We start from the raw sequence: 25461 nt of genomic DNA, 5'->3' as shown, positions 1-25461 counted from the left end.
CAATAGAGTTGTACCAATATAAAACGTGCAGAAGAATCATTGATACAAGTTATTTATACTGAGTCAAGCAATACTATTGAAGATGCACTGATGGATGGATTACAAAACAAGAATAATAGCTGCAACCTTACTGAGCATACTGTTGCCATAAAAAAAGCCATAAAGCTCAGGTTTGGCTCAGCAGAAGTTTGTATCCTGTGGTTACACCATGCTTTCTGTACAAAATGAAAGCTTAGTAGGGAGCTTTGAAGGCACTGTACTTGTTCTGATCAACTTAAATGGAAATACACCATGCCAGTGGGCACGGCATGTTGTTTTAATTATTGGCCAAAAAATGCCTGTAAAGCAGTTGGGTATTTTTTATTTCTTTGTTTCTGAAATATTGCTGTCTCAGTGTAAGGCTTTGTCAGCATCTTTCTTCCTATGTGCATAGTGAGAAACTGTTTCCAGTCAGGGATCTGAAGAAAGGTTTGTTGTCATTGGCACCAAATGTTGTCCCCAGTATATTTCCTGTGATGCTCTTCTCCTCTCATCTGCACATCCTAGTGAACGGCCAGTGGGGTCCTTGGTCTCCATGGTCTGCCTGCACTGTTACCTGTGGAGGAGGAATTCGTGAGAGGTCTCGCCTCTGTAACAGTCCAGAGCCACAGTATGGAGGAAAGCCATGTGTGGGAGATACCAAGCAACATGATATGTGCAATAAGAAGGATTGCCCGATTGGTTGGTGTTTAGTTATTCTTTATTCAGTCTGAATAATTATTATTGCTGTTATTTCTTTAATGGATAATTATGAATTGATGCTACAGAAATCTACTAATTATGCCTTTGTTTCAGGAAAGCAAATTTAACTATTTTGGGTGCTGTTTAGATCAGTGGGATTTTATATATTTTCTTAATACTGACTTCTCCTGAACAAGGATGCATTGCTTAAACAGGGCTTCAATATGCTGTAATGTATTCAATGGAATGTAGCAATCTGTAATATTTTCACATTAAATCACTAGTATATTAAATGCATTTAATAACCCTAATTCTAAGGGTTTTTATAAGAGTCTGTTGCATCAGACGTGATTTAAGCTAATGAACAGAGAATACTTCTTTCTTGCATGAAGTGTTACATGCCTTTTATGCTCCTAACTTAATTTACACTTTTATGTGTCTTTGCCAGATGGATGTTTGTCAAATCCTTGCTTTCCTGGAGCAGAATGCAACAGTTACCCAGATGGGTCTTGGTCATGTGGGCCATGCCCAGCAGGTTACCTTGGCAATGGTACCGTCTGTGAGGATCTTGATGAGGTATTGACTTTGTTTCCATTAACATCAGGAAATCACCGTGAAATTTTCATTATTTGGGAACTACACAGCCGTCTAATTGGTTTCTTCTTTCTTTCTTTTCTTGTAGTGTATAGCTGTGTCAGATGTTTGCTTTAAGGTGAATCAGGTCCATCGCTGTGTGAACACAAATCCGGGTTTTCACTGCTTGCCATGTCCTCCACGCTATAAAGGAAGTCAGCCCTATGGGGTAGGGCTGGAAGTTGCCAAGGCAGAGAAGCAAGTAAGTGATGTTGAAGAGAATTTGATGGCTTTGAAACTGAGTAATTCTTACCTGAAAATATCTGTGAATGAAAGCATGTGATAAACTTGGGTACCAAACAAAGATAACCTGAAATAGATAACTGCTGTTCCAGGGTATTTTTGGTTCGAGTAACAAAACACTGAATTTGGGCTTGTTTTTTTTTTTTAAGGAATTTATTTTCTCTAGGCATCTGCACAGTTGCACCAAATGAGTGTAAAATGCCAGGAGCAAGCATTCCCCTGCTTTGCACTCCTTTCTCTCAGGTGTATATACCTACTCTGGGTATTGGAAACTGAAGAATCAGGATCGTTCTCTCCATAAATGCTGTTAATGTGGGTGTCATCAGACATATGTCTGAAATCTCACTCCCTAAATTCCATTGGGCCAACATTTATCAGTGGTGAAAGACAGAAGGACGTGGAAGTGATATTGAAGACTATGGTTTGATAGACAAGACAAAAACATTAAAACGGTTGTCATGGGATGCCTTCTCTTTGTTGCTGTTGAATCAATCTGTGGTTAGTTCAACATGTGAAGTCTAAATGTAAAACATCTGTGTAAGATTCTCAGATGCTGTCAATGAAAATAAGCAAAGACGTAACAAAAACTTATTTGAGGGGAACATGAGAATTTATTAGGGTCTCTTTTATTTAAGAAAATAAGATAGTCCTTGCATACTGACAGGCAAAACACTAAAGGAAAGAGGTGAGTACAGTCTACTTTCTCTTGCAGTTAATTTCTGGGGATTAATGACATCTGGAAGAAAGCAGATAGAGTTCTGAAAATGTTAATCGTTTTAATTGCTTTTTGAATAATGTCCAATTTTTTCTGTGTTTTGTTTTAATTATTTTTAATTGTACAAATTGTCTGGAGTTGTGAACTGACAGAGCAGTATGACTTACTGACCACAATTAAAACAAAGTTCGTGTCTTTAGGCATCTAAATAACTGGTCTGATTTTGACAAAGTTGAGGCACACACAGCTGGTGGTGAATATCATCAGGTTTCAGTGAGTATGCTCTATCTGTTACAGGTCTGTGAACCTGAGAATCCATGCAAAGACAAGACACACAGCTGCCATAAGTCTGCAGAGTGCATCTATCTGGGCCATTTCAGTGATCCTATGTACAAATGTGAATGTAGGACAGGTTATGCTGGCGATGGACGCATCTGTGGTGAGGATTCGGATTTGGATGGCTGGCCTAATAATAACTTGGTCTGTGCTGCTAATGCAACGTACCATTGTGTGAAGGTAAGTAAAAAAGGTTGATAAAAATGCCATGCCATAACCAAATTTTCTCTCTTTTTTCTTAAATAGTTGTGAGTAACAGCATCAAGGTGGTGGTTGCTTTTGTTAAGCTTTGACTGTTACAGCATGCTCATTTTCTAGGAGATGCTGTGAAACGTGTATTCACTTAACGCTAGATCCAGTAAGGGATTCTCAAAAGGAAATCCAGAGTACCTCTGCTTTGGATTTCTTCCTGCTCGCCGTACACGGAAGGTTGGGATGCTTGTGAATAGAGTTAGCACACCAAGCAGGAGTTGCCTAAAGCACAGGTGTGGAGCACACAGCTAGTGAGAACTAAACAGGAATCTCTGGGCGCAGGTGAGTATGAAACCGTATCTGCAAGGCTTGTAACAATACACTGACAGCTACGTAAGGTCTACAGTTCTAAATCCTTTCTTGAACTACCCCTTCCTTTTAAAGAGTTAAGCAGGTCACACTCTCTGTGAAAACTGGATTCAAAGCCTGACATAACTTTTGGCAATAGGAACCTATTGAGGAATGAATGAGTAATTAGACAGAGGAGTTCTCCTTACTACAAAAGCTCGGTGGGATAGGATGGGAGATTCAGCCCCTCTTACCCTTCAGAGAAGTGGAGTCCCAGCTCTTACTCTCCTGAGGGGAATGACCTGCCTGCCACCATTGGTTCTAGACCTGGCAGGGGAACTGTTCTCCACCCTTGCTGCTGCAGCTATGCCATTGTAGTGAAAAATGAAACATTATTACACTGAGAAGAAAATAAGCATCAGGGAGCTTAAAAATGGTGGTATGTAGGTTTAGCAGTGGGTGCCCACCATGATGTGTTCCCTGGGACCTGGTTCTGGGCTCATCTGAAGCACACTATAAGTCCTCCTCGGCTCCGTGGCCTGAGGTTCTTTCCAGTGGAAATTGCTCAAAAACGGTGAGCGTGCTTGGATGTCTCACACTGCTGTGCAAAACCAGGCTGAAAGTTGTTCCAGGTCCACCAGCTTAACAATGGCCCAAATAGCTGAGGGGTGAAGGCACCCCCTGACAGGTAATTCCCTGGATCCCAGTTCTGAGTGGTGGCCTCACTGATGGTTGAATGACAGGCACAATACAGAGGGGCATACACTGTTTGCAGCAGCAAATTAAGCAACTGGGTTGAAGTGAGCTTTACCTGAGCAGAAGGCATAAGCAAGTGCTCGGTTTTAAACACCTGCCCCATGGGACCACTTACAACACTGGATTGCCTATTTGCTTTCACTAGGGCATGTGCTCAAGTATTTTGCTGAATCAGTCGCGTCTACAAGGACAATGCTTTCTCTCCTGAGGACTTTTTTCACCCAGATCTGAAGCATTTTGGTTTCTCCTTCTCCATGTTAAAGTGATCTAACTCTAAACTGTCATGAAGTTCTAGCACAATGACCTCAGATTAAATAATGAGGAAAGAAATGTAAAAATGACCGAGTTCTAGACCACTACAGTGGTTAAAAAAAAAAAAAAAAAAAAAGGATCAAAAGACTAGGAAAATTTGAAATCAGGCTGTTTGAGAGAATGAGAAGTCACTCAAGTGTCATCCAGTTGAAGTTGTGAATGTGGCCTTTATCAGCAGAAGAGTTTCAGATATTGATGGAAATTTGAGCCTCAAACGTTGAACTTCCTCACTGTAGCTGATGTCTTTTTATTGTGGATCCAGCCAATTCAGCAATTGCAGTTCATATATTCTTTTTCGGTTCCTGTCATCAGAATCTGCAACATGTTGACTCAAGATGTAATGCAAATTATTAGTTTTCATTAAAAACCCAACATGCTGAACCCATTCAGAAAAAAACTGTTTTGAAAGGTTGATTCATGGTTTCTATAATCCGTGTTAATCTAATAGACAGAAGTACTTCATTTAAGGGGGAAAAGCCACAAAACCCCTTTAAAATACCAGGTATTTTCAGGTCCTTATATTCACTATGAAATATCCTAGTTGAGTAATTTGATTTAAAAAAAGCAAACCAAAGCTTCCTTCCTTGAGCCGATAATGGTTGAAAATTAACTTATTGTCTAAGCAAAGCTATATGAATAAAACAAGTAGTTGTAAATAATAATAAAAATAAAATCTTAGCAATATCTTCCAGTCTAAATTTATTTTTCATTCACATGAAAGTAGCATTTTTTTTTCATAAGAATTATGATACCAACACACAACTTTGTCAATAGGTGAACCAAAGAAGCCTAGCTTCCAGTAGGCTTGTGCCTCAAGGTTGAGTTTCCCAGGTGGAAGGTGTGATGTCTAATAAGTCCTCTTTCTAATATCTAATAAGAGACTTATAGAGTGTACTGGTAGGATCTCTCTCCTCTATGCTGCTACCTCTTTTTGCAAAGTTTATAGGAACTTGCTACCCATGAGGTTTCCACCTTACTACTTGATTCGTATGAAATTGGACTCAAATCTATAGAGAAGACAGACAGACAGACAAACATACAGATACAAACATACAAACTGATTGAGCAAACTTTGAATAATTTCTTTCATTGTTTCAAAAAAATTATTTTTGTATCACTGTCATTGAGTTGGACAGTCACAGCTGTTCACAGGTATTTGGTAAAAAAGTGCCATAAAAATTTGGAGTTGCATTGGGGTTTTGATATTTATCACAAATTTTCCAGTTCTCTTTTTCTTAAATTATCTATACTATTAGAACCACTGAGATTGAAAATAGGGCTAGGAATCTTACTGTAATACTCATTTTCTTAGGGTATGTGTTACAAAAAAGGATATTTCTGCACCCTATTGGCAGATTTAGTTTTGGTCTGAGGTACATATGGAATGTGAGGAAAAAGTGAGAATAACGAAGTGGGTTTTTATAGATGGATGTATTCTTAGCCAGTGGTAGAATTGCAATCCATTTTTAGCTGATTTTAGTATTTTAAAAAGGAATATGTATTAAAAGCTTGGCAAACTATTTCACTTTGTATTTTCTCAGTGTAACTTAAGACTTGCTCATTTAAAATAATCATTCTTTACAAAGCTGTGATACAAAATAGAGGTACATTTGCCTTTTATTTTCAAAGCCATGGGAGCATGGGAGAGCAAAGGTACTGTTTTGCAGAACAGTATAAAGGCATGTTTTTCAAAACACTTTCTTACAGTGTTCCCCTTCATTGCTGTGTACTACTTCATTCCAGTAACTTTCCATATGAACAACTGTTTCTGAAGACCTTCTCCTGGCTTGTATCTTTTATTTTTTTGGCAACCAAACCTGGTCATTTTATATGTAAACTTCAAACATACTTCATGAATTGTCTATAAAAAGTTGATGTAAGAGTGCATGTGTGTGTGTATGTGGTGTGTTTGTTCTCTGCTAGATAGTTTCATCTAAAACTTACTGGAAACATCGCTTTAACAGAAGGAGAGCTGGGAAATAGAATGATTTGCAGATGCATTTCACTTACTTTTTACAATATGAAAGCATCAAATGAACTACTATCTTTGGCAGCAAACGAAAAGGCACTTTAAAAAGTATTTGTGATTGATTGATTGTGTTTTATAGCCTCTGGTGTACCATATCTACTCTTCTGCCCAGGCAAGTCATTCTGACATAATGTAAACATAATGTATTGGTTATTTCTTTTGGTCAGGATAACTGCCCCCTTCTGCCTAACTCTGGCCAAGAAGACTTTGATAAAGATGGCAAAGGAGATGCCTGTGATGAGGATGATGACAATGATGGTGTCGAAGATGACAAAGTAAGATGCATTTCTGTGTCTTCAGTACATTTGACCTAAACATCTGGTTTTAAGGAAAACCATTACAATAGATGAGAGCTTTATTGTTCAGAGCTTCAGCTGATTTATTCTGCACTGCCTTCCCTGAATGATGTCTGGTACAGAGTAAAGCTGTCGGGTCAAAGGAGAGTAGCACCATGCAGAGCAAAGCAGCCTGGGGAGCCTGGGGCTGAATTATGTTCTCCGTATCAGTTTTGGGTTCAGTTGTCTGCATGAAAACAGTTTAATGGAAGGTGGTATTGGATTTTTTGTTTTGCAATGGGAGAATGATAGGTCCATTGTATTTGAAAAGCTGTTAGATATTATATCTATGTTGGAAACAAGTTATGATGAATAAAAATAACTATAAACACAGCCAGTATCGAGGGGAAATGATGGGAGGAAAGTACCTAGCCTGGCTCATACTTTCCTCCTTTAGATCTGCCCACAAGACTGAAATTCATTTACCTGCAGAGCCTAAAAGATAGGCAGTTAGTCTAAACCTGTTCTCCCCGTACATTCAGCAAAGGACAGAGGGACCTCCAGAGTGGGATTCACCTGCCTTTTCTGAACATGTTTAGGGTGAGTGAATTGGCTTTAGGAATTTACTGTTCCTCTTTGTTCCCTTCAGAGGGAGCCTGGATGCTCTAGAGCTTCAGATAGTTAAAGTTGGGTTAGAACTGTGTTCATGGAGTCTCTACTTAGAATATTTCAAAAACCAAAGAATCATTTGATAAAATAATATGATTTAGTACATATATTTGAAAAATTATAGCCAGAAGTTCAGTTTTATGAGTAGTATAAAATTTTGACTTGCCTCTGTATCTTGTCCTTGAGTATATAAAATGTATTTCTGAGGAATTTAAAATATTGGGCTAAAAAAATTATTTCCTACTAAAAGTTTTTTGCTTTAGCAAAGAAAAAGCAGTTTAAAGATTTTTTTCCAAATGACCTTCCTTCAGATTCCATGATGCTGATGTAGCCTTCACTCCTGCTGCTTTGGTTTGGTTTCGTTCTTCTTTGCTTGCCACACTGAGTGCTTCCTTGTGCCTGTGCAAAAGTCCATGTGTAATTTGGGGACATGTGAAACATAGAATTCTTGTTCTGGCAGACTTTCAGATTAGGGACTAAACTGAAATGAAATTTTCAATATTCCACTAAAAGGAATGGTCACAGCGAAAAAATATTTTGGGTCAATGAGCGTATTTAATTTTAACTTTGCTTTTTGAAACTTTTAACGTTTTATTATCACATGCAATGTAACATAACCCATAAAAAAGTCAATCCTTGTTTAAATTGAAAAATCAAAATATGTGGTTTAAAAGTGAGAATATTGATACTAGTTTTTTCCAAAAAAATCGGAGTAACAATTCTAGTTTTTCCAAAAATTATAATATGCAGCTGAAGTTGGCCTGATTTTTACAACACATTCTGATTTTTTTTTAAAAACGCATGTACCAGTGGTACATTTTTGCTGAAATATCTGAATACAGATCCAGTTTAAAATGCCTGTTGCTCTCCTACTGAGATATGGAACGCATTTCGCATGCCGTGTACAAAAACACAAAAACAGACAGTGAGCCAGGCTGTGCAGATGCCATCCTGTTACCACCAAGATTTTCAGTGTAGGTACAGTTTGTCCATTGAAAAAATAATGGATTAATATTTTGATTTTTTGCCTCTGTCCAAGATGAACAGGAAGAATTACCACTTCATAGTATGCTCTCATGAGTTGTGATTTATATTCTGAAATCTTCTATTTCTTCTTACTAGGACAATTGCCCTCTTCTGTTCAACCCTCGTCAGTTTGATTATGACAAGGATGAAGTTGGTGACCGCTGTGATAATTGCCCCTATGTGCACAACCCTGCTCAGATTGACACAGATAATAATGGGGAGGGTGACTCATGTGCTGTGGATATTGATGGAGATGGTATGCTTTCCGTTTTGAGAATGAAGTGCTGTTCCACAAGTACCCTTTGCTTTATGTCCAGTAAGATGGGCTACCTGCTTTTATATGTGGAATAAAATTGGGTCTAGCTGCTCAAAAATGCAGGAGAAGAAAGAGAAGACTGAGGTTTATCTGTCCTGTGTAGTGTAGTTGTCAACAAAGTCCCTAAATGATTACAATGGATATTATTGAAGAATAAATTACAGCAAGTCTTTTATCAGTGTAATCTGAAAAAAAAATGCTTTCCTTCATCTGTGTTCCAAAGTAATCAGGGTCTAATATAACACTTCTGTTGACTTTTTTTTTTCCTTTTTAGGAAGGGAAAAGAACATCAGAACATCCGTATGGTTAAGACAATATCTGTAGGAAATTAATCTGCTTTTCTATGAATGTACTGCAAAGCCCACAGTAATCCAAGTACACATTTTTTGTCTTAAAATATTATTAAAGGTGTTTATTTCATCTACCAGTACATGCCTATATGACCCAGATTTGATCAGAATTAAAGAGGGGGAAAAGCACTTAAATGTCTTTCAAAAATCATATCCCTGCAGCATTTCAAATTTATGAGGATTCAGAAGTACTAGAAGTTGAAGAAATCTAGTTTTGGATTTCCTTCAGTAACGTTTTAAACTTTTGGATGCTTATCTGACTTGAACTTCTGAACATTTTGAACTCTCTCATCCTTCTGATCATCAGGTTCTTATTAGTACTCGTGGGTGTTTTGCATTTGAAGAAAAATGTAATCATATGTTACTGGCTGAAAGATTATGCAAATATCCAGGGACCATATAATGTAGGAGAGAGTACTTGTATCCTTTCCAGACAGATATGCCAACTTCTCTTATTTTGTTTCTTTTCAACGTATTATAATTTTGAAGGAGGTTGTCAGTTGTATAATAAAGTTTCCTGAGGGGGAACAGTTTCTTTTGAAAAGTTGGCATGCTGTACAATAAATGATGCACGTGTTCTGGTAAAGTGAAATTATTTAGTGCTGAGACAGCTGAACATTAATGCAGTTGCTCCTATACAAAACTCTTCAGAAATTCTACCATGTTATAGCTGTGCATTCTATGCCATTCCTTAGTGTCTGGAAAGAAAATCCAAATCAAATTATTTAAAAAGAAAAATATCCCACCCCTTTATCTGTTATTCTATGAAAAAGGGCTAAATTCTTAAGACAGCCCTTAGCAAAATCCCTTAGTAAAATATATATAGAAGTCTATCATAGCAAGAAAAGTGGAATTGATACCATATTTTTTTCTAATATTAGTCTTTTCACTATTTCATGTTGTAGCAATAATGTTATAGCAATCAGAAAACCTATGAGCCCCTTAAGAGCCTTGCTTCTTTACTGGTGACTCCTGCAGTCTATGGCTGTCTGTGCTGGCTGCTGTATCATTTTGATTTCTTCAATCTTTTGTTGTTTTTTTTCCTCACAGACATTTTTAATGAACGAGATAATTGTCCTTACGTCTATAACACAGACCAGAGTGATACAGACGGTGATGGAGTTGGTGATCAGTGTGATAATTGTCCATTGATGCATAATCCGGACCAGGTAAATGTTAGAGACAGTTTCCTTAATGGTAATGTCAGAACAAGGGCAGAGAAAAGAACACAGGAATTGCTGTCAGTCCCTGTTTGCTGTAGAGCTGAAGAGGTGGATCTGTATTGCTCATTTTCACACCTCAGATTGTCAGATCTTTGTATCAGATGAAAGGGAAGTAGAGTGATGATACCTTTAACCCATCTTCAAGGCTTTGGTGAACTGTTTTCTTCCATCGTAGCAAGTGAGAACAGCCTCAGGGATGCATTTGCTATGCCTGAGTCTGTTGGTCCATGCACAGATAAGTAATGTCAGGCATACAGAAGCAATCAGAAAATGTGCTTCCCAGACTGCAACTCCCCTGTGGTCTCTAGAATGAGAGCAATGAAGATCATGGCCAAAAACCTGCCCTGGAAATGTCTTGGCAACCAGATCTTATGTACTGATGGCAGAATAAGTAGCTATACTAGTTTGAAGTTACATTTCTGCCTTAAGCACGGTTGTCATCATGATATCACTTGTCTCCAGAAAGTCCTTGAAGAGAAACATTGAAAAATTAAGTACCAGGCTATCAGTACTTTAGTCACAATAATAAATTTACTTCTTTTTGGCTTGTTTTTTTTTTTGGTAGACTGATGCAGATAATGACCTTGTTGGTGACCAGTGTGACAACAATGAGGACATAGATGAAGATGGCCACCAGAACAATCAAGATAACTGCCCTTACATCCCCAATGCTAACCAGGCTGACCATGATAAAGATGGTAAAGGAGATGCCTGTGATCCTGATGATGACAATGATGGTGTCCCAGATGATAGGGACAATTGTCGCCTCAGATACAACCCTGAGCAAGAGGACTCTGATGGTAAGAACAATGTCATATGAATTTCATTTAGTTCTTAGTATCCAGTTCTGATCTTGGAGTATTAGTATTTGGTGAAGAGAAATACTTCAGATCAAACTGAGCTGCTTTTGACATTTGAGACACTGTGGACTTCAATGGAACTGCACTGGCCAGTTTGGTCCAGAGTCAGAGCATTAGGAAACTTTTTTGACAGGGGCTCAAACACGCACATACTTATTTCTAGAAGAACACCTTTAAGAAATTAAAAAACAAACACACCAGATTTTTTTTTTTAAAATATATTTCTGATTTTCACTTTGAATTGGGAAATTCAAAGTGAAAAAACTTTGGGAAAATATTTCAAATAGTTTGAATTTCAGATGTCTTAAAAATTAAGAATGAGCTGCTTTGCTTTTAAAACAAGTTGTCTTCTGAAAATTAAAATGGAAAAAAATACGGTTTAGTACTGTTTTATTTTGAAAAACAGACTATTTCTCCAGGTTTTTTAAGACTAAAATTATTGATAATTTTAAATTATTTTTGTAAAAAAAAAAAAAAAAAAGATTTCTGAGCAGCTTTTCTCAAATTTGCTTTATAGATAGCTTTAAATATGTCTTGATGATGTACATGTCCCAGTTTAAGAAATGGATACTTAATTGTTCTTTTCTCCAGCTCTGTAGTAAAATGTTGCTGGTCACTCTCAAACAGTCCTTCTCTATGTTTGGCAGTATTTCAATAATGAGATAGTGATAGTTTCACAATCATAAATGTTATTCAGTAAAAATTTATATGATCCTTTGAAAACCACTGTAATATGTCTATGAGTAGTGGCCCTTGCAATAAATACAGGTGAGCAATTTCTGTTCTGAATTATACAGCTTGTTGGAGTCGTTCCATGGTTATGTTGGTGAAATTGAAAGCAGAATTTAGTACCTATACAATATGGTTTTATGTACATTTAGAAAGATAAAATCCTGAGCCCTGACTAATTTCCTGGTAAGACAACTGCTTGCAGTAGTAAGTTTCTGGTTGGTAGTCAGTAGTAGTTCTTAAATTACTTAACCCTTCAGTCCAATGATATAATGGGAATATCTCTGTACTTGCTAATCTCTGGAATAGCCATTTAATTTCAGAAATATTCTGGAATAAAGGTGCCCCCAAATTGGGGTAGTTTGTTATAGTCAGCTGTCATCTGATCTTGCGAGAGAGACTACATTTATGTATGGAGTAAGCATTCACAAAAAGAGTAAATTTAAACAGTTTAGCCAGCTCATCACTGTCATTAGTGGCAGGTCCAACAGAAATCTTGGAAAAGCAATAAATAAATCAAAAGATGCTCCTACGCTCTTGAAGATGTGAGCTATAGCATATAAAGATGAGGCTCTGGAGAGAGCTGTTGGACGTGGCTGGGTAAACAAAAGCTTTCTAACTTTCCTTGACAGGGAATCAACGTTGTCAGCAGCCGCTCAGTACCGAATGAACATAGCAGGACTTTCAGTGAATAATTAGATTCTCCTGAGACTCAAGAATTACCTCTTTGATATTGGCAAAGGGAATAAAATTGGAAATTCATTCTCTTTTCTCCATAAGTTCTAAGACAAACAGGTGCAGGAGCACACAACTGGTCAGGATTTGGAGTTCTCCATGGCTGATTGCCAGGGTGGAAAACGGGACCATTTAACCACATATCTGAACTGCAGAAAGTCTTTGAGATGTTAGGTGCTTCAGCTTTCTCTAACTACTTTTTTTTTGGCTGTTGCTAAAACTCATTCTGCTTTCTCTCTGAAAGCTTCATACTTGGATAATGCTGAGCTGGTTAGGCACAGTAATGTAGCTTTCCATTTGTCTGTGAAGCATCTAATAGTAGGTCAATAATGAACAAGGTGGATCATTGCTATTTCCCATTGTGTTAATTCCCGTGTTCTTAGAGCAGTCACAAACACTTAAATTAAAAAACGCAGATGCTCAGCTATATGAGGATAGAAACAAATGAGCTGGCAGTTCTGGTTTTACATTAGTACCCAGTGTAATATCCAGTGGTTTCTGTTGTAAAAGTCAGAGCCATTTGCAAATTTGTTTCTATACTTGTCTAGCCAAGTTTTTCTACTTTATTTTCAAGAGTTTGTTCTATTGTATGCCACTGAATATCAGTGGCATTGACAATGAGATTTTTTTTTTTCACATGCCTCCTTTCGTGACCTGCTATTCAAGGCAAGTCACATCCACTGGTTTCCACCAATATTATGGATAAATTAAGAAAGGAAATAGTTTGCTTTTTCTTTTTTTTTTAAATATTGAGTATAGTAAAAGTGTTGAGCAGCAGCAAAACTGTAGTTAAGATGTATGGATGTATTTTTAGGTTCTCTAAAAATCTTCTTGCAATTCATAATACAAAACTTAATATTTCCATTCCTCCAAGACTAGTCCTGTCGCATACAGTGCTTCTTTCTTTTTTCTTACATTTTTCTGAAGTGCTACATTTTTTATAAGACAAATTGTTTTACCCACAAGTGAGAGAGTGACTGAGCATGTATGCATATTTTACTGCAATACCGTCCCCACTTTCTTTTGATATAGATGTGACACTTCTGCAATCTGAAGCATCTTAGATGGATTGTTGCTAAAGGAATCTTGAGACAGAGATAAAAGTCTGAAAAAAAATTTAGTATCTTCAATTGTATATAAGGATTTAGTAATGTGCAGGAATATTAAGATTTTAACACTATTGTTTGAATTAATTTACACTGCATATATTAAAATGTGGCATTTATCCACATCTGGGACAAATCAAACTGAAAATGTAATACAAGCGTTAGTGAATTACATCGACATAGCAAACTTCCAGCTTTTCCCACCCCGATTCTAAAGCAGCATATAGGCTGGGGCCAGATTGATCACTGTCATAAACCACTGACAGGACAGTTTTATTAAGAACTATTTTGGCCCTGACCTAAGTTGATGACTTCTTCCAGTCATTACCAGCAGCATTTCAAATGGACTTTCAGAAAACGAAGCTTTCTTTGGAATCATTTGGAGCATTTTTTGAGAAACAAGAGAATAACATACTCATATGTATCATAAATTTCTTCCATCAGTGGGAGAGCTGTTAGGAAGGCTGGATAAATTGCTAACAGTTGCATTTGCTTATTCACATTGCTTATAGGTGATGGCAGAGGTGATATTTGCAAAGATGACTTTGACAATGACAATGTCCCGGATATTTATGATGTATGCCCTGAAAACAATGCCATCAGTGAAACTGATTTCAGAAAGTTCCAGATGGTCCCCCTGGACCCCAAGGGAACAGCTCAGATTGATCCCAACTGGGTTATTCGCCACCAAGGCAAGGAACTGGTGCAGACTGCCAACTCTGATCCTGGAATAGCTGTAGGTGAGTATCAGATGTCAGCCATCGTTTTTGGAAAAGTTACCAGTGATCTGGTGATAAGGAAAGGAAAAAAAAAAGTAGATAAATGTATGTTTTTGGTGCTGCACGCTTTGGACTGACACACGGGGACAGTATATATACCCAAATTAAAAACATCTCAATGCTGTTTGCCTTTGTTGACCGGTCATCTCATCGCTGACTGAAACACACATAAAATACCCAGTTGAAGAACTTGATATAATTATAGTGCCTGCCATCTTCAACGCCCCTTGTAAACAACTTATTTCTCTCCAGAAGCCTCCATGCGATAGGTAGGCAAGTGTAATTACCTCCTCTCCTACAGGTAAGGAAACAGAAAAAGATAGTTATGACTCCTGGCAAAACTCAGGATAGAGCTGGGACTCTTGAGTGTGGGCGGCCGGACCCAGCATTGTAACTCAATGGTTTGTCTCTTTCCCCTCTCCCAGGCTACGATGAGTTCAGCTCTGTTGACTTCAGTGGGACGTTCTATGTTAACACAGACCGCGATGATGACTATGCCGGCTTTGTGTTTGGCTACCAGTCCAGCAGCCGGTTTTATGTTCTGATGTGGAAGCAAGTCACTCAGACCTACTGGGAGGACAAACCCACCAGGGCTTACGGCTATTCTGGTGTGTCACTCAAAGTAGTGAATTCAACAACTGGTACTGGTGAACACTTGAGAAATGCTCTGTGGCACACAGGAAACACCCCTGGACAGGTGAGAGATTTAAAACTTCAGACCAACCATGCATGACTAGTATTTCAAAAAGAAAGGAGGTGTCTCAAAAAGAATTTCCTTTCACACCTCAATTTTTGCAGATGTTTATCAGCTTTTCTTCAATTCCCGTATTACTAGTGTCAATAGTAACATTTGCATTGTGTTTCAAAGAAAACATTACACATATAAAAAATTATGAATGGAAAAAATTACATGTGTAAAAGGGAAGATGTGGTGTGGTCCAAAGAAAAAGGAGTTAGAGGTCTCAGTTATCCACAAATCCTTTGTGACCTCTGTATTGGCACTTGCTTCTTCAACATTCCAGCTTGTTTGAATTATACGTGATTTAGAGTTCAGTAACCAGTGACAGCCACAGAGAAAAGAAATGAAAACAAAGAGAGAAAAACTGCTGCTGTTCCAAACAGGGCCTAGCCATGGAAGGAACTTGTGCCTTTTGGAAATGAAGTTAGTGGGGCTTCGCATGTGGATAGGAATTTCGCGCTTTGGTGCTCCTTGCAGGAGCAAGACCTTGACAGAGTGCGAGAGCTTTCAAGGAGCAGGCCACAGGCAATAACGTCTGTGCAAGCTGCAGTCCCTCTCCTTCGGTGGAGCCGCGCATACAGATAGGAAAAGTAGCATTGACTCTGGCAGCGTGGGTGTGTATGTGCAAACAGGGGCAGGACTTCCTAAGGCGAGTCAAGTTTGATGCTGTAATGGTCTTCAGCGACTCCAGCTATGAAACTACAGATGCGTAACCGATTGATAATTTAAGACAGGAATTTTCATTACTCTCACCCTATAAAAGAGGTCTGCTCATCATACCATCAAATGTTAAACGCTATTTTCTGTTTCATGCTCTGCAGCAAATGAGCTTTGGCTGCATGTACATTTACTATAGTGGATGTACAGTTGCTGGAGCAACGGTCTCTTTCTAATCTGCTGTAGGTGCGTACGTTGTGGCATGATCCCAAGAACATTGGCTGGAAAGATTATACTGCTTACAGGTGGCATTTGATTCATAGGCCTAAAACAGGATTAATAAAGTAAGAAATGTTTCTGCACTTCTGTATTTTCTGGTAGCAAAACTTTTGTCTCTGTTGATATGAGAGCTATGTTACCAGTTTCTTTGTTCTGATAATGATGATACTTGTGTGACAAGTATCAATATTTTGGGGACTTTTTTTTATCTTTAGAATAAGTTATTTTCCTTTTCAGATGTATTTAATTTAGTCTGGATGGTTCAATATTTACATCAGCTAAATATTCTTAAATTAAAGAAAAAAAAAATTTTTTTTCTCACTAGCTCTTCTGTAAAGGGACTAAAAATTCCTGAGGAAAAGTCAAAGCAAGATTAGAACACGAGATTCCTCCCCAGCCTCTGGAATTTGAATGAATTAAATGAATTAGAAACATCAGAATTGCCACAGGGAAGTAGGCCAACGGCCTGTCTACTTCAGCATCCTGTCTCCCACAGTGGCTTATACGAGATACTGCAGAAGTAGCCATGGGCACATCCGTAATGCACACAACAAGGAGCTATGGCATGTGACTTTCCTTAGAGTCCAGCTGTTTATCTGATGTTCTAAAGAAGGAGCATTAACTGTCCATGTCAATTTTATCTTCTACTAACTACCGTAACTGTAAAGGACGTTTTTGACGGGGCAGAGTCTGACCTTACCTCTTAATGTCTTGTTTGTGCTTATGAGTAGGGGAGTTTCATTTGGCTGTGAAAGACAAAGGATAGAAAAATTTGGATAGGCTACGTTATCTGTTTCTTGGAAAGAAAAGAATTTCTTTGATGCATCAAAGTATTGCAGTGCAAAGCATTGGCTGTTACAGGTCAAAAGGAAACTTGAGTTTTTCATTCATGTTGCTGTTACCTATATCTGCCTTTGCAGAATCTACTTATTGTCAGACAAAGCATGTTTCAACTGGTATCCCATTAGATTAATCGAGCATGACAAATTCTATGGTCCAGGGCACTAATGTCCTTCATTCTTTAGGTTGTTTTTATAGAAAATAAATAAAATCAATTATTTCACTAATATAGTCATGAAACCATTTTATTTGTACAGCAATAGCAATTTAGTATTAACATGATTACAGCTGTGTAATATTTTTTGGTGGAATGAATCATTTATTAAATTCTTCCCATGTGTTTTGGGTTCTTGAAATTTTGAGAATTCCGTTAGATAGGGTTACATGAACATGAAAACCTGTCATTCTTTTTGCTGTTCTTTTTACCATCCATTAAATACTGTTTTCAGGGAGCAGTTTCATACTTGTCTTTGGGCACCTTTCAGAAAATAAAAAACTTCAAGGTAGAGCAAGTCCTGGACATGCCTTTCTGCCTAAGTAGAAATCTGTCCCTAACCCTTGAGTTATAGGAAGTTGCTCAAGTGTGTTCATCCTTATGTGAAGCCGTCCTGCTTTGTATAACTAATGTATTGTCAACTGAAGCAGGACCATAATCCCTTCCTCCAGAGACTGCTCTAATTAACAGACTATAAAGTCACTTCTCATTTGGCCCAAAAGCTATTTTAAGAGGCTGAGAGCCTCAGAACCTTGACTATCTCAAGGTCTCCCATGAGAAGTGGAGAATCCAAGTTCAAGGAACTGCAGTCTATCTGATAGAGAAGGAAAATGAAGAGACATCTTTAGAGGTCTTTTGGCTCCAGGGTGGATGCCTGAAACACTACCAAAAAACCACCCCACCCCACCCCCCCAAACCCCAAAAACAAGAACAAAAAAACCCCTAAAAACCCCCAAAACCCAAAAAAACCCAACCAAAACTAAACCACCACCACCAACAAAAAAACACCAAACCAAAAACCTCAAGTTCTCCTTCTTTTCCAATTTATTATTAGTCTAGCTGTTTGCATCCAGATCCTTCCAGCTTTCATTAAACTCTTAAAATGTCTGAAACTGAGATTCAGCATGTCTCCAATTAATGTTTTGTTTGACTCTAAAGGGATGGTTCTTCCAATTTCTGATGTTGGCCCTTGCTCCTAAAGATAAATAAATCAGCTGTTCACACAGCTGTAAAGACAACTTTGCTAAGTGATGTGGCGAGGTCTTGTGCTAACCTCTGAGTTCACAGGGATAGGGGCTTATCAATGAATGCTAGTACATGACATAGTTCATTCCAGGAGACATGACTGTTCTAAATAAAGAATTGGGAAATCTTTTGCAGATGGTGTGCATAAAGTCACTTATGGAACAGCTCTGCTGCTTCTGATTAATGTGTTATGGCTGACAGCCAGGTGGGGGTGAGATAGAGATGAGAAGTGATCCTTACAATGAAGTTGGGTTGTCTGGTGCCTTGTTAAAATTAATTCTGTTTCAGTTCTTGGGAACCAGCCCTTAGCACTGCATTATCCTCCTTGTCTAATTTAAATTATGTTCTTCTTTACAGAGTTTTAGTGTATGAAGGGAAACAAGTCATGGTGGATTCTGGACCGATCTATGATACAACCTTTGCTGGTGGACGATTAGGTCTTTTTGTCTTCTCTCAAGAGATGGTCTATTTCTCTGACCTCAAATATGAATGCAGAGGTTAGTTACAGAAAATGTCTGGAAGATGCTGAAGTCTTTGATAACCTGTGGAGCAAGCACAAAATATGGAAATGAAAAGTATCCTCTAGTTACTGAAAGCGAACTGTAATATCATAGCATGGAGTAAACCTTGATTTGTTGAAATACCTTGAATGCCCATTGCCCCTATAGTAATCTCAATTTGAATAACAAAACCCAGATGTTTAATACTACCCACCTGGAAAAAATGAAATAGAAATCTCTGAATGAGATATGCGCTTAGAATTCTCTCTGTATATCCACTCTCCTTTGTAGGCTATTTCAGTGTGTCCTGCGGGCAGACAGCTACTTCTGGATCACCCCTCTTTCAAGAGGCATGAAAGAGAGAGCAGATATTTTTAATGAGCATGTCTGTCTATAGTGCCTTCTCCAAAATGTTTTGAAATGCAGAAAATGCTTTCCCGGGTTTTCTTATATATGATTTTTTTTTATATACATTTAAATACATAGGTGCATATACACATATGTGTGTGTCTTTATCTATATAGGCAGATACCTATTTTTATATAAATGTCCTCGCATTTGTAGGAAAATGCAGAACAGGAAACATTGTGCTGCATCCTAATACTGTATCATGATGGAGCTCTGTTCTTGTGTGATTGACTTCCTAACCAAATAAAACAACCACAATTAATATTTTTTTTCCCATTTCTTTCAGATGCTTAAGCAATGGTTGCTGCATTACCAGCGAAGTACTGTAAATGCTGTGCAACCTGGACACCTCAGTACACCCTGGTACTCCCAGTTTCTATTTTTGTGTACCTCCTGTCCTCTCTCCTCGTGCTCCACTCACCAGGTACTTCCCTGCTGCCAGGAGTGCCTCAGCCATCCCTCCACCCCAGTGCCTTCTCACAGCCAGGACTAATGAAACCTAAACGTGAGCGTCCAACCCACCACTGAAGCAAAAGCAGATTGATACGTTAGAACACTTTTGTAGAGTGAAAACTTAGCAAAACATGTTTGTTTGTTTATTTGTCTTTTTTAAGGAATGACGTTTACATATAAAAATGTAATTACTTAATGTATTTATATATATATGGAGAAAAAGAGGGGGGTGATGATTATCAGTCATTGTCTGTAAGTGAGGAAAAATGTGTTTGAATAACTTTTTAGGTGTACGGTTGACACTTCCTTGCTCTGATCAGGACTGGACTTCAGTAATACAAAGCCTCTGGGTCTAATTTTAGCAAAGTAATGGAGGGCCACACCAACAGTATCTATAATAACAATGACAATGCCTTTGGATAATAAAGTAAAGGTCAATTTTGAACAAAAATGTTCTTTAGCTGATGAGGATGCTCTTAATAACATCCATTAAAATTACAGTTGGTAGAAATGTCAAATTTGCAACCTAAAGCATTGTCTAGTAGAGACTTAATTCAGGCCAAACAGAATTGAACTAGAAACTCCCACGTGAAAGGGAAGAGTGATGCATTTAAACATCCAAAGCTATCACTGTTGTCTGACTTTCAAAAAATATTTCCAGTTGTTCCGTTTCTATCATATTTTGCATTCCCTTGTAATAAAGAATATACCATGACCATGTGGAGCAAAACGAATCTGAACCACTTTCCCACCTCTGCTGCAAAAAGCACTTTGACATCCTGAATCCTGATGTGGGTTTTTGAAAAGGTGGCAACGCCACTGTTAATTTGGTAACATATGAATTTAAGGTTCCATTTATAAATATTTTGTTAGTATTTATTATGATTATCACACCAAGCTACCTTCTCTGATAATTTATTTTAAAGCATGTTATATAATGCATCAGTAATACATTCACAAATAATGGTATTTTAAAGCTGTTTTTAAAAGCATATCACAATATGTAGATATTGTCAAAGCATGGTATACACTTAAGTATAGTTTCATGGGTTATATTCATGTATGCTTTAAAGTTAAATGAATAATAATAACAAATTTATAAATGGAACCTTAATATATATCCAGTTACCCTAATTTTAGCATTTTGTATTGTTACCTATGTCTGCTGTATATAGAACTTCTTAAATAATGCTGAAGGGATACCAGTGTTTATTCTAAACAGATACAACAGTTACTCGGATATACAATAGTATAAACATGTTTAACATTTTTTTTTGTTTTAAGTTGTATGAGCTTTGTTCACAAAAACCACACGCTGGTGTAATTTTATTCATAGGTGGGTTAATTAATGGAATAATACAGTACCTCTGCCTTCTTATAGGGCACAGTGAGCTAAATGTTGAATCAACTTTTTCTCCCTTGAAATAGATTTTGTTGCTATATTCATTAGAAAGAAATCCACAGTTGCTGGCTTTATTGCACATTTTATAGTGTTCATATTATCAAATCTTTTTTTGTTTGTTTTTGGGTTCTTTTCTATTTTGTTTTGTCCTTTGTTTTTTTTCCAAATCCTCTTCATGAGGTTTTTAAATGTTTCAATTTCTTACTTTTGGTGTTTCAAATTGTATCCCCAAGTCCCATGCAGAAGGGAGGGTGACTTCATTAAATGTAATGATTGTAATGGCTGTGTAGGGTTTTTTGTTTTGTCAGAGAGAGACATCAGTGTGGGGATGAAGATGTTAATATTTGGACTGTATCATAATTTTCCTATTCTATGTAAATTATTTATGATGGTTTTTTAAATTTCTTTTTCTTTTTTTTTCCTTGCAAGTGTGTGTGAGAGAGAGAGTGAAATCAATGAAATTTCATTTTGTTTTGCCACAGATTGTAAATAATTATTTATTTGTTACATGGACGGAACTTTATCATTTAACGTCCTGATTCATTTAGTCAGATCCTCATTTATATATATATATTTTAAGAAATTAATGATAGGAAATAAACTGTAAAAAGGTTTTATAAACAAAATTCTCTTTACCTTTTTTATAGTTAAAATGTTTCTTTAAAGAAAATATTCCATGCCCCAAAGCCCTCAGTTTAATAAGCTTCTTGCCTTTCTATAAACCAGTTCATTTCAAGCAAGCCAGCAAATCTTTTGCTTGGTTACAAATCACTGACTGTCTTCTAAGGCTGTAAACAGCAGGTTTCCTAGTCTCTCTGACAAGACATCGTTCCCCATGAAGTCTTTATCTGGCAAACTATCCCAAGTTTTATTTATGGCATTGCAACTGAGAAATTTGGTCCTGCTTCTCTTTTTTTTTGCTGGACTTGTACACACATTCTCTGTATTGTGTCTTGGCCAATGTGTTTAAAGAAATACACGATCCTATTCTGTAACTGCTTCTGCTGTGAGTCCCATCTGAGTCACTGGGATTCGTTGGTGTGAGCGAGGATTGCCTTCCTGCTAGAGAATTTCAGGAACCAGTGAATCGTCACTAACCAAACAGAATAAAATACAAGAAAAAAATTAGCATAAGAGACCTCTGCCATGAGTATGAACAGCTCCAACGGAGGGCAGTTTGAGTTGGATTAGGAAAAGTAAGAATGCCCAGCATGCCAAAATGCCAATTTTAAGGTGTTCACTCAAGTCATATTCTTTTATAAATATCCCAACTCTTCACTTTTCTTGGCCTTACAAATATCCCAGCTGTTCACTTTCCTTGGCTTTTGGTTCCAGTGCGAGTACTTGGAACATTACACAAGAAAGCTATATACTCTTCAGCACAATCTTTTGATGAGCCCTTTAAAATAATACAAATGTGCAGTCTTGTAGAGAGGTGGCTTTCTTCTATTTATGCTGCAAGGATGTCAACAATTGACATTGTTCAGGTAATAGAGTGACCAAGATCTTGTTACCCGCGTTCTCAGGAGTCCCATTTAAATCTCTGGTATGGATCTGCAAGAGAGTTTTGAGGATGAACGCTTAGTGCTGATTCAAAGGAAAAAAACCAAATCCCTTCATGGCAACCAAACAATACCCCGCAAAATGGACCCAGGGAAATAAAACGACTGGAAACCTGTGAAACCGTAACAGCAGCACTTCCATACTAGTACAGGGTCTCTGAGAAAAATGGGGAGGGAAGGACCAAAAAAGCAATGTAAATGAGCAGGTTCACGTAAAGCAGTGACATCCTCTGACCTCTGTCCATTGTTCTAACTACAGGCTTTTGTAGATACTCAGGAATATTTGGGTAATTTGGAAAAAATACATATTTAAAAATTTTGCAGCCTCTGTACTTCTGATTCCCGGAGAGATACGGGTATGGAAGAAGAAGGCCTGAAATCCCTGCAGAGAGGCTGTTTTTCTCACAAGGGGAATCAGAGTGGAGCAGGCGCTGATTCTGCCATGACTCCTGCGTGATACTAGGCAGAATTTTCTTCATTTCCCTGAGCATCAGGCTCCCATCTACTAAAAGTCAATGATAAATTACCTCCCCTTTAAAATCCTTTTGATAAGTTTTATGTATCTTATTGTTTCTGGGTACAGCCAAAAGACCAGGAAATACTGAAATCCTGAAACCCCCCTGAAATTAAGTTCTGATGAGACTTCTCGACCGTTTTTAAAACATGAGTTTTTCAAATAAGCTTTGGATAAGCCTCTGAATTCTGAAAAGTTAAGCTGAACTCACAGCATTTAAGGATTTGCCCATTATAAGAGTAACACACTTACCACGGTTTCTTCCAGAAAGGAAGGAAAAAAATCCACCCAAGGCTTATACCTGTGATTTCGCACATCAGGCAGCCCAAATATTAGCATCATGAATGCCAACATCTGTGTCTATTCCTTGCTAGCTACACAATGGGGGCAGAAGCTGAACAGACTATCACTGTCTGTGGGCCAAATCCTCATCTTGGTCAGCTCAGTGGGAGTTTTGCTATGGACTTGAGTGATATCTGGATGAGGTTCAGGGTTCGGCTTGTGCTGCAAACCTCCACAGAGAAAGAGCTCTAAGGCTCACATGGGAACATCTGCTCTCTAAAGCCATATGAAAAATAAATAACTATGTAATAACTTGGCACAGTCTTGTTCCCAATGTGGAGAAGACCACCCTTGTAGATCAGGAAGGGGGACTTTGAAGCAAAAGAAACCTGGGACCGATTAAGCACAGGTCCTTCTAATCCATTATCCTGCTTCTTGAAAGCTGCCAGTACCAAGTGCACCAGAAGAAGGTGTAAAAATCTTTATCATTAAAAATCATACATTAGCATGCCTAGAAGGGAAACATCATTCCTAGCCCTGGGCAGTTAATGGGTGGTTTCTGCCTTTGTGCCTGCATGGCTTATTTTGCATTAATATCTCTATCACTATTCATATAAATATCTCGGGGTTTTAATCCCACTTTCAGCCTATTGAGAGTTCTGGAGGTGGATTATACACAATATACAGTATAAATTTCCTTTTACCAATTTCAGGTCTGTTACCGTTTAATTTCATTGACAGGCTTTATTTCTCATAGACTTTGGGAAGGAGTGAATAGTATATACTTCGTCACAAAACTGCGTGTTAGAAAAAAAATATTCTGCTTTGCTTTTACTGCTTGTGTGCATGCATCTGTAATGGGTTCATGCAGTACATCAAAGGTAGAAGAATTTCCTCTGCTTGCTGAAAAGATCAGCTGTCATGTTGCAATTCTGTTTGGGTACAGGATGCTACTCATGGTTATGGCCTTCTCCAAGTCTCTCTGTCTAGCTCTTGCGTAGACATGTTATCTATGCACGTGTGCACACGCACACACACACACAAAAATCTATGTATTTTGCAAAGGATAAGTGTCATTCTGTGCTTGTCTTGTTCTTAATGCTTTCCCTAGCCATCTGCTAGTGTTGGAATCAGGCAAATTAGTTGGATAGATCTTTTACGACCTTTTATCCTGTCAATGATCATTGATCATTACCCATTCATCTTGATATTTGTAGAGCTAGACATGGACATATTTGGTGTTGTTTCTTTAGAAGCAAGTGAATTTCTTTTCAGACATCTGTTGACATATCTGGACTCTTTTCAGCACTGCTGAATGCACCAGTCTCTGGATGCTGGAGGCACGCATTGCAAATCACACTTCAAATCTTAGCAACAGCTGTAATAAGGTAACTTGTAACTTAGAAATTGTTTTTAGTCATTGAGATTACATAGTCATTCAGTAACTTTTAGGAGATATAGTCCTGACGCTCCCTTTGCGAGCTGATTTCCTCTCTTCAAATCATGCTGATACAAAAGAAAACAAGGGAGAGGGTGGGAAGCTGCAGGCACTGTCAGATGCTGCAATGGATGATTTTTGACCAATGCCTTTTTATATACGTGAAGAAAATGAAACCCAAAGTTTTCAGTTTCATGTGAGGCAGGTTTCTCTCAGACAGTCTTCTGATTGATCATTCAATCCAGTTTTCTTCCTGGAGTCGCTGCTGCTGCCTTTTTGAAAGTAGAAACAACGTCCAATAGAAATTTTAGGGAAGGATCTGCCTATCATAAAAAGGCAATGATTTAGGAGACAGATATTCAAGAGCAGTGCCTACCAATTGTTAAGACATTCCTTGCCGGTGAGACTTGAGTACTTTAGAGTTGGAGTGTGGAGCCCTAACAAATTAATCTGTGATGATTTCTGAAGATTCAATTGCAGTGTCTCTGCTGTAGGGTTTTGCAGTCAGCAGTAAAGGACCACCCAGATGGTCGTGGATGTAATCCAGTGGGTTTAACTATACGCAATAGCTCAGCCTTGATGCTGAAGAAGTGGGCACAATGTCTAGAGCTGAAACCAGTGACACGTGGAAGATCACTAGCTTTCTCAAGTGAGATTAAATTACAAAGATATTGGCAATCACTACTCTAGACAACAGCACTTCTCCATTTAAAGAGAGAAGTTCCAATGTTTGTAAAGGACATCAGGAGCAGGGAGAAAACCAGAGCATTGTTAAATGCTCAAGTTAAGATTTGC

The 25461-nt window shown here is 37.9% G+C and overlaps 1 protein-coding gene across 1 annotated transcript in view; it reads left to right on the top strand.

Annotated features, from left to right (window-relative positions):
- Window positions 1-19558, top strand: part of THBS2 (thrombospondin 2) — a 32087-nt gene extending 12529 nt beyond the window's left edge. The window contains exons 9-21 of the mRNA XM_009582181.1: window positions 547-720; window positions 1169-1296; window positions 1403-1555; window positions 2609-2827; window positions 6452-6559; window positions 8351-8510; window positions 9971-10089; window positions 10709-10943; window positions 14086-14313; window positions 14778-15049; window positions 15995-16092; window positions 18465-18604; window positions 19302-19558. Of these exons, the coding sequence (XP_009580476.1) occupies window positions 547-720; window positions 1169-1296; window positions 1403-1555; window positions 2609-2827; window positions 6452-6559; window positions 8351-8510; window positions 9971-10089; window positions 10709-10943; window positions 14086-14313; window positions 14778-15049; window positions 15995-16092; window positions 18465-18604; window positions 19302-19309 (2042 nt within the window). The 3' untranslated portion in view covers window positions 19310-19558. The remainder of the gene's footprint in view (window positions 1-546; window positions 721-1168; window positions 1297-1402; window positions 1556-2608; window positions 2828-6451; window positions 6560-8350; window positions 8511-9970; window positions 10090-10708; window positions 10944-14085; window positions 14314-14777; window positions 15050-15994; window positions 16093-18464; window positions 18605-19301) is intronic.
- The last annotated feature ends 5903 nt before the right edge of the window (window positions 19559-25461 follow it).

The sequence above is a fragment of the Fulmarus glacialis genome, unplaced genomic scaffold (assembly GCF_000690835.1).
Source record: "Fulmarus glacialis isolate BGI_N327 unplaced genomic scaffold, ASM69083v1 scaffold40477, whole genome shotgun sequence".
NCBI lineage: Eukaryota > Metazoa > Chordata > Aves > Procellariiformes > Procellariidae > Fulmarus > Fulmarus glacialis.
This window is presented reverse-complemented; position numbering and strand designations above follow the sequence as displayed.